The sequence below is a fragment of the Buteo buteo genome, chromosome 18 (genome assembly GCF_964188355.1).
Source record: "Buteo buteo chromosome 18, bButBut1.hap1.1, whole genome shotgun sequence".
NCBI lineage: Eukaryota > Metazoa > Chordata > Aves > Accipitriformes > Accipitridae > Buteo > Buteo buteo.
The window spans coordinates 27,685,536-27,699,030 of record NC_134188.1 but is presented as its reverse complement, the minus strand read 5'-3'; the positions used below and the strand labels follow the sequence as shown (position 1 = coordinate 27,699,030).

Below are 13,495 nucleotides of genomic sequence, written 5' to 3'. Positions count from 1 at the left end.
TCTTCTTGCTAGATCCATCATGTTGTGAGAAGTTGAGGACAACATCAAGGATTACCACTCTGGTGAGACCCTGCCTGCAGTTCTGCGTCCAGCTCTGGAGTCCTCAGCACAGGAGAGACATGGACCTGTTGGAGTGGGTCCAGAGGAGGCCACAAAATGATCCGAGGGCTGGAGAACCTCTGCTGTGAGGACAGGCTGAGAGAGTTGGGGTTGTTCAGCCTGGAAAAGAGAGGGCTCCAGGGAGACCTTATTGCAGCCTTACAATATATAAAAGGGGCTTATAAGAAAGAGGGGGACAGATTTTGTAGTGGGGCCTGTAGTGATAGGACAAGGGGTGATGGTTTTAAACTAAAAGAGGAAAGATTCAGACTAGATAAAAGGAAATTTTTTTACACTGAGGGTGGTGAAACCCTGGCCCAGGTTGCCCAGAGAGGTGGTCAATGCCCCGTCCCTGGAAACATTCAAGGTCAGGTTGGACGGGGCTCTGAGCAACCTGGTCTAGTGGAAGGTGTCCCTGCCCATGGCAGGGGGGTTGGACTAGATGACCTTGAAAGGTCCCTTCCAACCCAAACCGTTCTGTGATTCTGTGATTGTCCCATAATGGTGAAGGTTGGTACATGTGAACCGAATACCTTTCTAGCATGCATTGGTTGGAATATACCACCACCACGAACTGTTAGAAGCTGCTGCTAAAGGAGGGGTAGGGGGCTCATTCAGTTCCCTGTGTCTTGAGGGTGCTGTCTTCCCTAGGATGAAAAACACGAGTATTTAAAGCTGCTTGCAAGATGAGCTGGGGGTAGGATGAGATCAGGAGCTCTGGAAAGCTTTTAACTTGCAGTATTGCTATTCTAGGTTGATGGTGTTCCTGGGCTGCTATGGTTAGTGCTGGAGATGGCTTCTGTAATTTTGTGCAGTGAAAGACTGTGATTCGGCAAGCAGCTGGTGCTTTTTCAGTCTATGAGGAGCTCCACATGGATGTGGGTGCCTGTCCTTCCCAGACATGCTATTTTGGCTCAGGGAAAAGGGAGGTGAGATGTCTGTGGCTTTACTTTTGCTTGTGACTGAGTGGTAGAAAGTTAATCCCTTCCCAGAAGTGGAAGGACATGGGCCAGCAGGGTCTGACACTGCTGGATTTTCCAACTGTGGAAGTCGTATTTAGCTGTATGGCCATAGCGATGGTGCAGGTTCTTGCAGTTCCTTTTCCTCCTCTATTTCCTTCGATTGGATCCTAGCTAGAGAAGCTTTTGAGTTGTACGGTCAGGAAGGCTGGTCCCTGCAGCTAACAGCTCTCTTTTTCTTCCTACACTGCCATATTTTAACTGTTAAATGTCAGAGGAGGGCAGGGCAGTAGGTCCTTTACCTGTGAAGCATTAAAGATGCTGGATACTTGCAGTTTCAGGAGAAAAATTTTAAAGTGAAGTGAAAAGCTGACCTGCTAATAGCGACAGACATGTCATGAGAACCCATCTGTTGTGTATTAAGTGTAATTTTTATCCATAATTAACAGATTAAGAGAGGTGTATTGGATTTAAGGATGGCAAGGAACCTCCCTAAGCTCTTTTAAGAGTATTTTGTCTCTACCCAAACCCTGCAAGTGACTATGGCTGCCGGAGGTTCATTGAAAAAGTTTTATTGCAAAATTATACAACTGTCATTGTGTGGTACAAGAACAGACAATAAAAGCCATCAGACGCCTGCATCCACATGATGCAAATTATTCACAATATCCCACAGTGTGTTCTTTCCTTGCCTACCCCTTTTACCCACCCACCCCCCATCCTCCATAATGTGCTACAGCGTGTGGGTTTCAGTGCGCTGATTCAGCGGGTAGTGTCTTCGCATACACACTGGGCTTTAGGCTTCCTGTGCATTTGGGTACATCCTTGTGGATTGCCTCCTACCTCCCAACACAGTGGGGAAAGCACCTGGGAATATGATCTGGGAAGAGGCTTAAGGACAAGAATCTCCCATTCCGGCTGGCTTGGATAGGAATTAGGGCAGATGAGCTTTTCTGTGATTGTGTAACCTTGCAAACCTGGAGAAGGCATGGTCAGGTCAAGCTGCTGTATTTTTGACTATAGGAGACACCTAATAAGAGACTTTGTACTTGTAACTTAATAAATAAGTGGAAATAGTCCTGTGTATGGTCTGAAAAAAAGCAGTATTGGGCTTCTATGTAGCAACCTGACACGAAGCACATTAGCAGGGAAATAAAAACAAACAAAAGCAATGCAGTGACTGTCCTTACTGATTGCAAATAACTGGCGCTTAGATTGTGATGCATAGATTTCTCCCGTTTCAATAACCTTGTCATTACTTGCTTTACGATGTCTCTCAGTGCATAGCAAGGCTTACCTGACGCATGCTTCAATGCTCATGGGATCATATCAGTTACTTCTTTGAATAGTACTAACCTGATGATATCCCTTAAAGAGAAGATGGTATTAGCCTCCAAGTCTAGGCTGGAGCAGGCTGTGAAACTTGCTAATTATCAGACATAAATACGAGTATAACTATAAATACATTTGTTTTTCCGCACGCCCTTATCCAGGTCAGCCAACAGGGAGCTAAAGTATCATGGAGGAGAGGAGCTTCAGAAAAGGGTCATTAGGAAATCAGGTAACGGCAGCTCTAAAACTTTGTATTTAAACAAGAAAGTGGAAATGAACCTGATCCACCTCCCTGTGAGAAGCCCGCAGGAGTCCCTTGGTCTGCTATGGGAGCTGACAGGTACCAGCCCTAGTCAATAATTGGGAGAACCTTCACAGTGGTAACTGTCTCTTTCCCAGCCCTATGTGCTGATACAGAAGCATGAAGAGTAGTGGAGTCCCTCTGCCTAGTACAGGGTGTTTAATTCCAGATGTTGGCTCAAAAGCCCCCTTCGTGATCCCGAGGGCCATTTCTGTCATGCAAGAGTGTTGAAGGGACCTCAGGTTTATCTTTCTAGAAGCCCATCTGCTCTTTGGCCTCTCTGTTGACACCCCTAAGCCACTTACTTCTCTGTGAAGTGTTGAGCAAAGCTGCGCTTGGCTTTGCAGCAAGTGTTCTACCTAAGGAGCTGATGACCTGTTGTAGTTGAAGCATCTAACGGTCATGCAGAGCAGGGTTAGGCAGGACAGAAGGGCACAACTCCATACAATCTCTGTACTTACATGCTGTCATGGTTCTGCTCTGCTCCCAGGGCCATAGAGGGGGCTGGACTGCAGGATTGGCCCTTCGTGCTCTGTTATACACCGCTGAAGAGAGAAGCAAGGAACAACTGCAAAGCGACCAGAGCAGCTCTGGTGTGGTGCCGCATAGTGTCAAAGGGGGAGAAAAGTAAGTGGCAGAGCTAAATGTGCAGAAGCATTTTGAGATGGAAGGGTGGAGGGCTCGTGCCTTTGCAGGGCTGATGGTAGCAGCAAGGTACTTAGCAGGAGGCTTAACTCTAGTGTAGGGAGGAGCTAGGCATCAGCCTGAACATCTCAGCTGAGAATGCCAGTAGCTGAGATAGTGCATGCCAGTTCCCTTCCACTCCTGGTGACCCTCTTGTGCCAGGCTTCCCTGTTCCTCTCTGGAGGTGGGTTTGTGCAATAAGTATTTTGGGGTGAGGTAAAGTGTATGCTGGTTTCTCATCACAATGCACCCTGGTCTGAATAGCACCCATAGTTCGAGAAGGATACAAAATAGTGTTTCCCCTTTTTTGAAATCTCCCACTAAAAACACACACAAACCAAAGCTCTGGGAAAAAAAAAAAAACCACTAACTACAACTCATCACGCATCTTGTCTCCTTTGGGCCTCACGAGCCTGCCAATGAAGAGAATGGAGTTGGTTTTACTGTCCTTGATCATGAAGATGAAGGGGTGGTCAGCATAGAAGAGCCTGGGGTTCCTCATCTCCTCTCGGCCGTAGATGTCAGCATCGTAGGGGTTCCCTTCTGTGTCCCATTCAAGAGCAGCAGCATGGAAGACGTTGGACAGGTAAAGGTCTTTCTTGCCAGAGATCTTTGACAAGTCAGCCTTGGTTTTATCAATGGCTTCTGTCAGGCCCAGATCAGCCAAATGTTTCTAGGAGGAGAAAAGAGGTCAGCAACCCTCCCAGAGATGACACAGTGCAATCCTTTCCAGCCATGGTTAGGCTAGCCGCTGGAAAAAGGATGACGGGCACAGAAAAATCATCCCACTATCTTCTCTCCCACCCCAAAGAACTGCAAGGCCCAACTGTTTTCCTTAAGGACGAACTTTACCTGAAGGTCGTGGCTGACTTCCAGGACGACCTTAGGCAGCGAGATGGCCACTGATCTCTTCTTCATCTTGCCAGCCCAGACCTTTAGCTGCTCCCTGTTCAGCAGTTTCTCAATCCTCTCCAGAGGCTCCACATGGTTTGGCATGATAAAGATCATGCTGGAGAGCTTGTGAGCAAGTGGCATCTCTACCACCTGGAGCTTCTCCGTCTCATCATCATAGTAATTGTAGAGACCTTAAAATCAGAAGCAGGAAATGGTAAGATGAGGGGCAGAGGCAAAGCTACCCACAGCCTTGTTGTGAATTCACCCTGGGCTTTCCCTGACCAGCAAGGGAAGCGGGTCTGAACGCTGTTTTGGGAGCTGGCCCAGTGCTACTGGAGTTGGCAGCAACTCAAAACTGCGGCTTTCATTTGCGTGATAAGCTAGGATTTATTCCTAACAGCCAAGCACCCAATAGGAAACATGGATTCTCTCGGCTCACAGAGAGATTGAATCAGCAGAACAAGCGCACCCTGCTTTGTTCTCTATCGCTTAATGCCCGTCAGGCAAAACAATCTTGGAAGCAGTTGGTGGAAAACTGGGTAACGGAGCAGCAGCAAGCATAACTCCAGCTGGTCTTGACATGGGGCAGGAGGTTTGCAACTTACCTGTGCGATGCATCATAGGAACTCCCACAGTGTAGGAACGGGTCACCATGAAGCCACGGTTGTCCACCATCTTATGGTGGAACTTCTCATCCCAGTGAGCTGCAGGAGAGAGAAATTCAGCTTGTAAGAAAAGAGAATGGGTGGTAATCTCATGCACAGTTCCTAACTACTCGCTCTGATAAAGAGCGGACCCAGGGTTTGTTCACCTTCCCATTTGCTGTACTGGCTCAGGCTAGGTTTTGGGTCACTTGTATCAAGAATTGAAGGTAGAACTTACGCTTGAAGAACATGGCATTGACAATGAGGGCCCCATCGGTTTTCTCAACGTCTTTCGTGACCTCTGGGAGTTTCCCATCCGTGGTCTGGGCTGCCCACTCGTTAATGGATTTCAGGGCGCTCCTCTTGTCTCGGAAGTTGATCTTGGAGTGCTCGTAGTTGTAGTGTTTCTTGCTGTTCTTCACAAAGTCATCGGCGAAGTTGATGGAGGCAGGGCCGTACAAGCGGTTGCCGATCTTCCAGGTGACGTTGCGGGCTGTGCTGTTGCTGACCTCGTTCAGGAGCTCGGACAACCCGCTGTGCACGTAGTCGTCATTCAGTTTGTCCGCGCTGAGCACTGCCTTGGCTTGGGAGGCGGTTGTGGCTTTGCCCCCGAGGGACACGAGGCCGAGGGAAGAGGCCACGACCACGGGGGACAGCAGGATGTTCTCCATGTTCTTGTCCTTCGCCATGGCATGGTAGAGGTTGAAGGCCAGCGTTGTGCTGCGGTCAGCCAGCGTTGTTGCCTTGTCGCTCAGCTTTCTGTCCTCCGACGGCACGGCTGCAGCGAGGCCGCAGAGAGCGAGCACCAGAGTAATCCACATGGCTTCAGCGGCACCCAACACCTCTGAGGACCTGCTGGGCAAGAAGAGCTCACCGTCAGCACGATTGATGCCCTTCCTGGAGCATTCAGAGACCCCGGGGGCTCTTCCAGTGAAACCCACTCCTAGGCTCCAGTGATAGCCAGAGCATCTGCATCAACGCTTCGCTTGGGGTGCAGCGATCCCAAGTCCACACTGGGCTTTCCCCTGAGCAACAGTTAATCTTCAAGAGTCCAGGCTGCACTCTGGCACACAGAGCCTGTGCATTTTGAATGAATGCTTCCTTTTTAAGCAATTTTACTATGTTACCGTATGTTCACGTACAGTAAATGACTTAAGGAGGGGCCAGGGAATGGAAGCAACAGATATTTCTGTCCCCAGAGTAGCAGGTCAAACCTCTGCCATGGTGGGGAAAAGCTAAAAGTAAGATGTTTCTGTTGCCCAAGGGCCATGTAGCACAGTGCTGCCTGTCGATCTAGGGGCTACTGGGGTCAGTGTACGGCAGGGATCGTCCTCTGGGGACCCCAGCTCAGTACCCAAGTACTCAGCTTTCTAGACACTAGATGGAGCACATGAGCTTCCACCAAGCTAAGTCAGAGGGGCCCCTTGAGAAGATCCAGCACTGTCTGGTCAGCTTTGTCTGACCTAAGTTTTGTCTGTACAGCCCTGCCAGGGAGATACCAGGGCAGAGGAAGGTGGTGGACCCCTCCTTTCCCCCAGCAGAGCCCCCTCCCAATACGTTCGTGCATTAGGTACATGCATCTCTTTACAACGTAGGTGCACCCATCCCCAGCGAGGGCTCTGAGCTACTAGCTTTGATAAATCTGCAGACTGACCAGTCCTAAATGCCATGCCTGAAAGCTCTTCAGAGCTCATCCCGCCTGCCTCGGAGGCTGTAACCTGTCCCCGGACCTTCCCTCCCTCCCAACTTCACGCTGCTCACAGCAAACCTTCCTGACAGCAGATCCTCAGGGCTTAAATTCCACCCTTATGCACAAAGCGAGCTTTTGGGCGAGCTTTTCCTCGACAAGCTGCATCATGCCCAAGGCTACCGTGAAGTTCTGATCCTTGGTCCTCTCCTCCCACCCTGCTCCTGGCCAGCCCCAGAGGCTGCTTCTCGCATGCGGCGACAAGAAGGGGCTGCAACGGGGCAGCTTCAGGGTTAAAGCCAACAGAGGAGGAAGCGAAGGGCCAGCTGGGATTACATATGGAAGGAAACACGCACATAGCCCGAAGGGAAGAGAGTGCGCAGTTGCACTAGGGACCCTTTGCCAGACTGGGAATTACGTAGCCTCAGAGAGGGAGGCAGCTTGTATCCTAAAATCCTTTTGGGAGCAAGCCTTCTGTTGAAGGGAAGAGCCATCCCGGCTACCTAAGAGCACAGGCTTGTGCAACGGGCTCAAAACTGCCCTTGATGCACTTTTAAGGTGCAGACAGCATCGGGTGCGGCAAGCATTTAAAATCTGAGGGGGTTTTTTTGTTGTTTTTTTTTCTTCCCTTTTATTTCTAAAGATACCTTGAAACTGTTTCATAGTGAGGTCAACGTTTGCCTTTTTCATTCTGAAAGAAAACAGATACATGGAGTAATTCTCTTGCGAGCAACGGGCAGCCCACACCTCTTACATCCTCAGCTTAAAAAAAGTTCATTACTTCAGAGACTGGTGAGAAATTTGTCTGGGTGCCCTGGGCTGCGACAAGTGACGCAGCCTGCGGTGGCGAGACAGAGAAATTTTGCCCATCCTTGGATTAGGGCTGAGATTACTGGTGAATTCATAACCCAGGGTGAAAATAGAGGGAATGTAGGGGAATGCGCAGCCGATAACGTCCTCTCTGGCGTTTGTATGGCCCAGCCCTGCAAGGGGACGCCCCGTGCCAACGTGGCATTCCGCAGACCTCCGCGGGGCCGCTGAGGACCCTCTCTCCTGGCAGGATTTGGAGGTCCCATCGCCCACAACAGCCAGCCAGAGGCACGCACCCCTTCGAGGACCGTATTTCTCCCAGGACCGAGACAAAGCCCCAGGACGGAGGCATGCAAGCAAAAGGCTCTTTTCCATGTCAGCGGAGGGAGGTGACACTTTGTTAAGGCAGGCAGAAGGACAGGGTTAGTCAGTCTTGTCGGGGGGAGGCTGTAGTGAGACCCCCCCTCCTGCGCTGGGCTGGTGCCCAGGGTCCCGCAGGCTCCCAGGCTGGGCAGGAGCAGGGGCTGGAGGCTTTTTTCTCCAACCAGGGCTGCTCCGGGACCACTTGGACCAAGTTGGTGCTTCCCTTACCCCCCCTCTTTTCTTTCTTCACCCCCTTAAAGTTTCTCCTGGGTGTAAAACCAGGGTGCGGCTTCACTGCAAGGCGGGGGGGGGGCGGATCTTTTAAAGTCTTTTCTTAAAAAACACAGCCGGCTTGTGGGGCAGCCTGTACCCGACCCCACTTCAACCCACCCCAACGCAACCCCCTTTTCCCCCATGCAATACCCCCCCCCCCGCCTTCCCTGCCCCGTGGGGTCAGCCAGGAACACGCAGGGACCCCCCCAACCCAACAGGCAGCCCGCTGCAATCTCAGCTTGGCCACATCCCTGCCTGGCAGCGCTCCTGCGAACCCGGACTGCCCCCGTTTCCCCCTCCCACCACCCCTTTATTTTTATATATATTTTTTTATTATTTTTTTTTTTACCTGCGGGGCTGGGGTGCTGCTTTGCTCGGCTCCCCTGTGCACCTCACGGTCCGGCGGTGGGGGTATATAAGGGGCCGGGGGAGAAACTTCTGGAAAGTTGGGAAAAACCTCGCAAAAAAAAAACCTCCTGGGGAGGGAGAGGAAGGGGAGGATCCGATGAAGCTTTCCCTGCCTCTCGCCAATAGCAGGGAGCGCCCGGCCCCGCTGCTGCAGAGCGGAGGGGGGGTCCGGCGGGGCCGGGGGGGGACGACACGCGTGGTCCCTCCTTCTGCCGCCAGCCCTTGCAGGAGGGCTCGGGGGGGGCTTTCCCAAGCCCAAACGCTGCTTTTTGCATTTTTACGGGGCTCTGGATCTTCTTATTACCGCCCCCCCCCCCTGCCCCGGCACCTCTTGGGGCTGGGTGGGTGTTGGTGCGGGAGGCGGGTGATTTATTTATATTTTTTTTCCGGGGTGTCATCCTCCGTGAGGTTAGGGGTGTTGGAAAGGGTTTCAGGCAGTTTTTAACATCTGCACCTGGTTCTTGTCCTTCCAGCACCTCAAGGAGGCCTAGAAGAAAGCTGGAGAAGGACTTTTTACAAGGGCATGTAGTGATAGGACAAAGGGTGATGGCTTTAAACTGAGATAGGGCAGATTTAGATTGGATATTGGGAAGAAATCCTTCACTGTGAGGGTGGTGAGGCACTGGCACAGGTTGCCCAGGGATGCTGTGGCTGCCCCATCCCTGGCAGTGTTCAAGGCCAGGTTGGATGGGGCTTTGAGCAACCTGGTCTAGTGGAAGGTGTCCCTGCCCATGTTCTATGATTCTATGTTTTTAAATGCCCCCCAGTTTGGTAATACCCAAGAGGACCTGTATTTGCTTTGCAGGCACCTCATGGCCAAGTTCCAGGCAGTTGCAGAGCTTCCTCATATTGCTGTATCCCACAGAGACTGGTTTTCCATCCATCTCCCCCCCCCCCATACTAACACCCCCTCTTTTTCCCCCGCAGCTGGGCTGCTGAAGTGGTGAACGTCACATCTTCCATACTTCCAAACCTCCCCTGCACCCTAGGTGTGAGAGCAGCAGGTCGGTTGGGGTCTGTTCTATATTGTAGTGTAACACCATGGCAAAATCCTCATGTCTGGCAAACTTGGGCAATTTAGAAAGGCAAATATCCGCAGCCCCAAAGTAATGTGGAAGGAGTTAAACGCTCATACCACTCTGTGCCAGACTGCCTGGCTGAGAGCGCTTGCAGCAAAGTATGTGCTATAGAGAAGTTTCTGCGCTGAGTCACAAGTATTGAGCACCACTCGGCTTCAACCCTGTCACATTTTAAGCAGGCATGGGATTTTTTTTTTAATGGCAATCTGGGATATAGTGATATGCTAGGTACCACCCCGTAACTAAGCACCATCCTCATTGGTGGTTGCCCCATTAGCAGAAGGATGCTGCATCATTGTGTTGTTTAACTGATGTCTATGTCTTCCCTTGCTTCTAATCACCACATAATTTCATTCCCCCCCCCCGCCCCGGTTTTGGCTCTGCAAGTTTCTCCACTTCCCTCAGAAGACAGGAGTCTTCGCAGGTTGCTACCTCTTGTTGCTATAGTAGAAAACAGCATCTGATTTTTGTCTTCTGGCTTTGACTATTCTGCCCTCAGACCTGAGTTGTTGTTTTGCAAGCACCTTGCATTCCCTGCACAACATCAGTGTACCAATTTTAGAAGATGGCATCAAAAAGTGATGGTTTTTCTTCTGTCTAAACCGTTCAGATGATGCTGTGTGTACAGATACTCCACACCTCAAATGAGGGGAGGTCTTTGAGACCTCCCTGTACAAAATTTTCCACCAGCTGAAAAAAACCAGCTCTAATAGCAAAACAAAACGTGTGTTTCTACGATGATTTCACTCACAGCACCATTTGCAGCAACAAGACCTTGATAACAGTGGTAGCAGATAACAGGAGGTTTGTTCTGGTCACTGGGTGTTTGCTCCTGGCTGTGAGAAAGATTGTCCCGTTCATCCATTCCCAATAGCCTTTATTATGGCTGAATTGATCCATGCGGTGTCATTTGCACAAAAGCTGTTGTAGGGGAAAAGTGCTAAGGGGTCTCACTCACTGGGTGACCTTTTGGGTGCCAAGCATGAAGTCACTTCAGATGCCTGAAGGCTCCTGGCCTTTTTAATTTTTATTTTTATTATTTCAGTGGTGTGTGTGGAGAAAGAAATACCTGAACAAAACATGTTTCCAGCTGACATCTTCCCTGGGCATTTTGCATCCTAGCAGGTACCTTACGCTGCGGTCTTTAATGATAACGTGCCTAAATGGTCCTAATGGCTTCACAACGTGATGTTCAGAAATCAGTTTCCTTCTGGGAAGGGAGGGCTTCAGTAGGGGAGAGAGGTTTGAAGTACCTTGAGCATCATATTTTTGTGCACCCTCGTGTATGTTTGGAGTAGTTTTCTTGGCTTTGTGTCTGCATAAATGATCAGGATGTGGCCCCAGGGTTTTTATAGCACAATCTCTGCTTTATTACTATGTTGCCATAGTAAAAAATGAATTTGCTGATAGCAAACAATCAATACACAGGTGAAATGTTACTGGTTTGTACCAGCAGCACATACCAGCTGATAAATGAGAAAAGCTCCTTTAAACTTCCAGTGTCAGCTGGTTTTCTCTGCCAAGCCCTGCATTGCTCCACCTTCAAACCCTTCTGTGTAATTACTTCCCATGTAAGATTTTCTTTTTCTTCCTAGTGAAATTTAAAATAAACTCTAAAACTTTTAATCTTGATCTCTTCCAATGCCTCCCAGCACCAAACTCCTTTGACACAAGTGCAGGGCTCTGTGCTTCAGTCCTTTTAAATGCCTCTGCCTCAATAACGGGTATTTGGAGTTGAATAAAAATAGTTCTTTGTGTTTGAGGACAGGCAGCCCAGCGTAAAGATATTTCAAATTTTTGACTGTATATTCCAACCTATTCCTGCTATCGCCAGCTGCCCCACGCTACTAATTCATCCCCCCAGACAACACAATCCCAAATGCATTGCTGTAAGACAGCCACAATAAATCTGCAGGGCTTTAGGATGTGAATGTGCAGAAAACGAGTAAATTCTACCAAAATGTCATCAAACAGCTTAATCTTGGCCGTGAACATTTTTGTCCAGGGCAAAAGTGCTAGGAATCGGGCTGATCTGCGTCGCAGGGGGAGATTTTTGTTGCCATCGAGTGATTTCCAAGTGCAACTGGACTTTGCAGGCGCTGTGGCCAGCGCTCCCTGCCCCCACAGTGCCACGTAGGAGATCCTACAGCAGTGGGATGCGGGGAGAGGACCGGGAAGGGGGAGCGATACTGGGAGTTGCCTTCTTCCGTCTTCTCTGCTCCTTTAATGAGAGGGCCCAGCTGCCAAAAGACACATCCACTTCTCCAGCACAACTCCTCCCCCCCAGCCGCCCAACTTTAAAACACACTTGCGCGTAGGGCAAAACTTGCGTTTCTTTTGTTGCGAGTTATTTCAAGTGCGGTTATCCTCCTTGGGGAGCCTTGGGATTTAGGGGGCTGCAAATTTACTGAGCTATAACATACTTTAAGTAAAAAAAACCCAAACCATTTGTGATATGGGTCTGATCCTACGCACCCCCACAAACCAGATGGAGATTTGCAGCCTGTTGTCGCAGTGCCTGGGCCGGGTGTGGGGGAGCTGCTGGGGTGGAGAACAGTGAAATCCGACTGGTACCGCGAGTCCTACACCCAGCTCTGCGGTAAAAACCGATGCCCAGCTGTAAAACATCTGGACTGATGCTGTCGTGGTTGTTTGGCTTGTCTTATTTAAAGCAGTGTTACTAATTCACTTGATTATATATTAAAGGAGCACTTCTACAAAAGCAAACGAAAGCAAACACTGCACTCTAACAGGCTCTTTGGACAGAACTTTTTAAATATAAACTCCAGCAGCTTTGCACATTCCCCATTTCCTGCAGGCTGCAGTGACCTGGGAGACTGACCCTTGTTTTCCTCTACCAGTGACAGTGTCTGGCATCTTCTAAGCTGCCGTGAAGCAGCGCTGGTGCAGGATTTCTGCTTTCCAGGATCAAGCATGGTCTGTAGCAAGGATAGCAATGAAGGTAATTTGTAGAGCAGAGATACTTAGTCCCTTCTTGTAACTCTCAGCTTTAATGGGGTAGGGGATTAAAGCTGTTCACCATGTGCCACAGTTAAGAGCATGGAGCTAGGTAGAAGCTACCAGGAGATAATTTTAAAACAGATCCCAGGGAGTCCTTTTACATGCAGTTGCATCCACAGGAGGCAGATGGGATCTAATCTAAAAGTATTAGACAAATTAGACTAATTAGTTCCAGAAGTAGATACTAATGGGGATGTATACTGAACATCCCTAATCCAGCAGGTTTGGGTGCTGGGGTGGCACAAGTGCAATGGACCACAGGCAAGCTGGAACCAGTTGCTTGCTTTCAAGGTGCTTGCCTCTCCCATGGTTGCTGGTGGAGTGGAGATAGACGACCCACGCTGGCCTAGTGGGACATTTTGCATGTCCTTATGAGCCTCAGAGTTTATGAGCCTTACCTCCCCTTCTGGGTAACTCAGTTACCGCTGGGGTTTCTCTGTGCTGCAGATGAGGAAGGCAGGGATGCTCAGAGCCAGCATGGGTCTGGCACTGACGAGCAGCTGAGAAGCCGTCATGGTGCTGAACATCTCTTGGGGGGAGCACAGCACATGGCAGGATTAGGTCTCGGAGGATTAAAAGCCACGGGACCTGCAAAGATCACAGTGGAGGCAGCAAAGGTGATTCTGATCCCCTTTGCTGCCTCCACCTTGAATGCATCTATTCTTCCTGCAGAGGATGCAGTCAGTCTGGGACACTCCCTGATAGAGTCAAATTCCCAAATTTGCACATCCCCCATCCTGGTGACAGCGTTATCGCACCTGCCTGCAAGGGTGAGACAAAGGCAGCACTGGTGTGAATGCTCCCCTGCCTCTGCACCGCTTCTGCTTCTCCTGCCCACATCTGCTGGGCATCGTTTTCTCACCTAATGACAGACAAGGTGAACCAGCCTTAAAGAAACCCTCCCTCGGTCAGCTCAAACCTTGTCAAATCAGTTCAAGCCT

General features: G+C 49.9%; 1 protein-coding gene across 4 annotated transcripts; it reads right to left on the bottom strand.

The window, feature by feature from the left end:
- Positions 1-1,614: 1,614 nt before the first annotated feature.
- Positions 1,615-8,580, bottom strand: SERPINH1 (serpin family H member 1). 4 transcript variants are annotated; one of them, XM_075050261.1, is made up of 6 exons: positions 8,396-8,494; positions 7,248-7,291; positions 5,152-5,765; positions 4,875-4,973; positions 4,228-4,460; positions 1,615-4,048 (listed from the first exon to the last, which is right to left on the bottom strand). In XM_075050261.1, the coding sequence occupies exons 3-6, from the start codon at positions 5,732-5,734 to the stop codon at positions 3,746-3,748; spliced, it is 1,218 nt and encodes a 405-aa protein (XP_074906362.1). In that variant the 5' UTR covers positions 5,735-5,765; positions 7,248-7,291; positions 8,396-8,494; the 3' UTR covers positions 1,615-3,745. The 4 variants fall into 4 exon arrangements, with proteins under 4 accessions (XP_074906362.1, XP_074906360.1, XP_074906361.1 ...); XM_075050259.1 differs by lacking the exon at positions 7,248-7,291 and having other exon boundaries at positions 8,396-8,580; XM_075050260.1 differs by lacking the exon at positions 7,248-7,291 and having other exon boundaries at positions 5,152-5,768; positions 8,396-8,535.
- Between the last annotated feature and the right edge of the window lie 4,915 nt (positions 8,581-13,495).

Bases quoted from the DNA above. Each gene is read 5' to 3' on its own strand.
- SERPINH1 (XM_075050259.1), bottom strand. From the start codon at position 5,734: ATGTGGATTACTCTGGTGCTCGCTCTCTGCGGCCTCGCTGCAGCCGTG. The intron at 4,974-5,151 runs GTAAGTTCTACC...TCTCTCCTGCAG, and splicing joins CAATGCCATGTTCTTCAAGC to CTCACTGGGATGAGAAGTTC. The intron at 4,461-4,874 runs GTAAGTTGCAAA...TCTGATTTTAAG, and splicing joins TCCTATGATGCATCGCACAG to GTCTCTACAATTACTATGAT.